Below are 1710 nucleotides of genomic sequence, written 5' to 3' on the forward strand. Positions count from 1 at the left end.
AAATATATATATTTCTTTTTTTTTTGTCCTCTTATAACCCCAGTGTATGAAGTAAAGGTAAATGATGTAGGATTTTTAAAAAACGGTCTAGAAATAAGGAAAAACATCTTAAATTAAGTGTATTTACCCTTAATTTGAGTAGATAAATGAGATAGCTTGCCAATGGAATGAATATTTTTACCCTTGAAATAAGATAATTAAATAACATGCACTAGAAATAAGACAATGCAACTGTGTTTTCTTATTTTAAGTGTACATTTATTGTTCCATTGGCAAAATGTGTCTTTTACCCCATGAATTCAAGAACAAATGCACTAATTTTAAGAAAAAATTGCTGATTTAGATTTCTATTTTTGCAGTGGCTGCCTCATGCTGGGGGAGCAAGGAGAGGGAAGCTGCTCAGGGTTGCAAAATATTGCAAGGAAATATGGAATTATAAAATCTGATTGAGAAAATGCATCGTTTGGTGAAGTAGTTAAAGGAGATTTAAAGAAGGAGATTAAATGGTCTGTGCCCAGTGTAAAGATGGCCTGAATATATCCTTAGCTGAACACCTTCTGTGTTCTCATCTCTTACTCAATATCCTGGAACTGTACAACATCCAGCCAGCATGTTGTGTCTTTGCATCTATTTCTCAAACTGCCAATCTTCTAATTTCTGCTGCAGATGGAGGAGTTTGAGGGCAGTTCTACTGGCCGGGTAACTGTATACTCTATCCAGGGCTGCCCACATTGTGTGCAGGCTAAAGCTACCCTCAGGGCTTTAGGGGTTCCAGTATGCGATGTGGATGTTGGGATTCATTCAGAACTGACGGTGAAACTGAAGGAGCTGACCGGACGCAGCACTGTACCTCAAATCTTCTTTAATAATGTCCATGTTGGGGGTAATGAAGATCTCCAAAAACTGGTAAGATGAACAAACATCCGGTGGTTTCAGATTTAACTTTATAAACCCCAGATTGATTTTGTCGTTGATCTAAGGACATGCGAAAAGGATAACTTTTATTATCTGATGTTTTACAACCTCAGGCTCCTGGGGAGCTGCAAAGGCTGGTGACTCTGGTCAAAGAAGAGCCTCTTACAGCAGATCCTCCGCCATTACCAGAAAATAATCCATTTGGGTTTCCAGATGGGGAGATAGATGGAGGTAAGCAACTTCCTTAAAGTTAGCTTTTTTTTTTTACATGATAAAAATTATATTATTCTGCAGTTATGTTTTTTTTTTTTTCCCTTAATGGAGAGTTCTGGGTGTTTTGAAATCATGTTAAACAATTACTTAATTTATGCTAGAAGCCCCAAGATGTATGTCAGGTATTAACAAATGGCCCAACTGTTTAGGAGACAGATTCTGCTGAGTCACTGCTGCATGAGGATGAGTATAAATCAGTCAGTGGTTATGAAATGGTGCTGGCTGATGTGGACACGGTGGGATTTTTATGTAGAAGCAGAAGTGGTTTTGTGAGGACATTTCTGAGGGTAGATTAGCTGCAAGTGCAAACAGAGAGGGGATACAGGAAGTGTGATACTATAAATGAGCCCCTGGCTGCTCCAATAGTGATGACCAAAGCAGAGTTACTCAGCTATAAGGGTGATGCTCCAGCTGTCCAATGATTTATGTCCCAGGCAGAATCAATATAAACAAAACACTTTTTGTCAGTAATTTTATTCATGGTTCACTTAATATACACAAAAAATAATAATGATTGATAAA

At 37.8% G+C, this 1710-nt stretch overlaps 1 protein-coding gene across 1 annotated transcript in view; it reads left to right on the forward strand.

Annotated features, from left to right (window-relative positions):
- Positions 1-1710, forward strand: part of LOC107090437 — a 15308-nt gene that overhangs the window by 1425 nt on the left and 12173 nt on the right. The window contains exons 2-3 of the mRNA XM_015383815.1: positions 667-906; positions 1029-1146. Of these exons, the coding sequence (XP_015239301.1) occupies positions 667-906; positions 1029-1146 (358 nt within the window). The remainder of the gene's footprint in view (positions 1-666; positions 907-1028; positions 1147-1710) is intronic.

This window comes from Cyprinodon variegatus, unplaced genomic scaffold, assembly GCF_000732505.1.
Source record: "Cyprinodon variegatus isolate N-32 unplaced genomic scaffold, C_variegatus-1.0 Scaffold295, whole genome shotgun sequence".
In the NCBI taxonomy this organism is placed as follows: domain Eukaryota; kingdom Metazoa; phylum Chordata; class Actinopteri; order Cyprinodontiformes; family Cyprinodontidae; genus Cyprinodon; species Cyprinodon variegatus.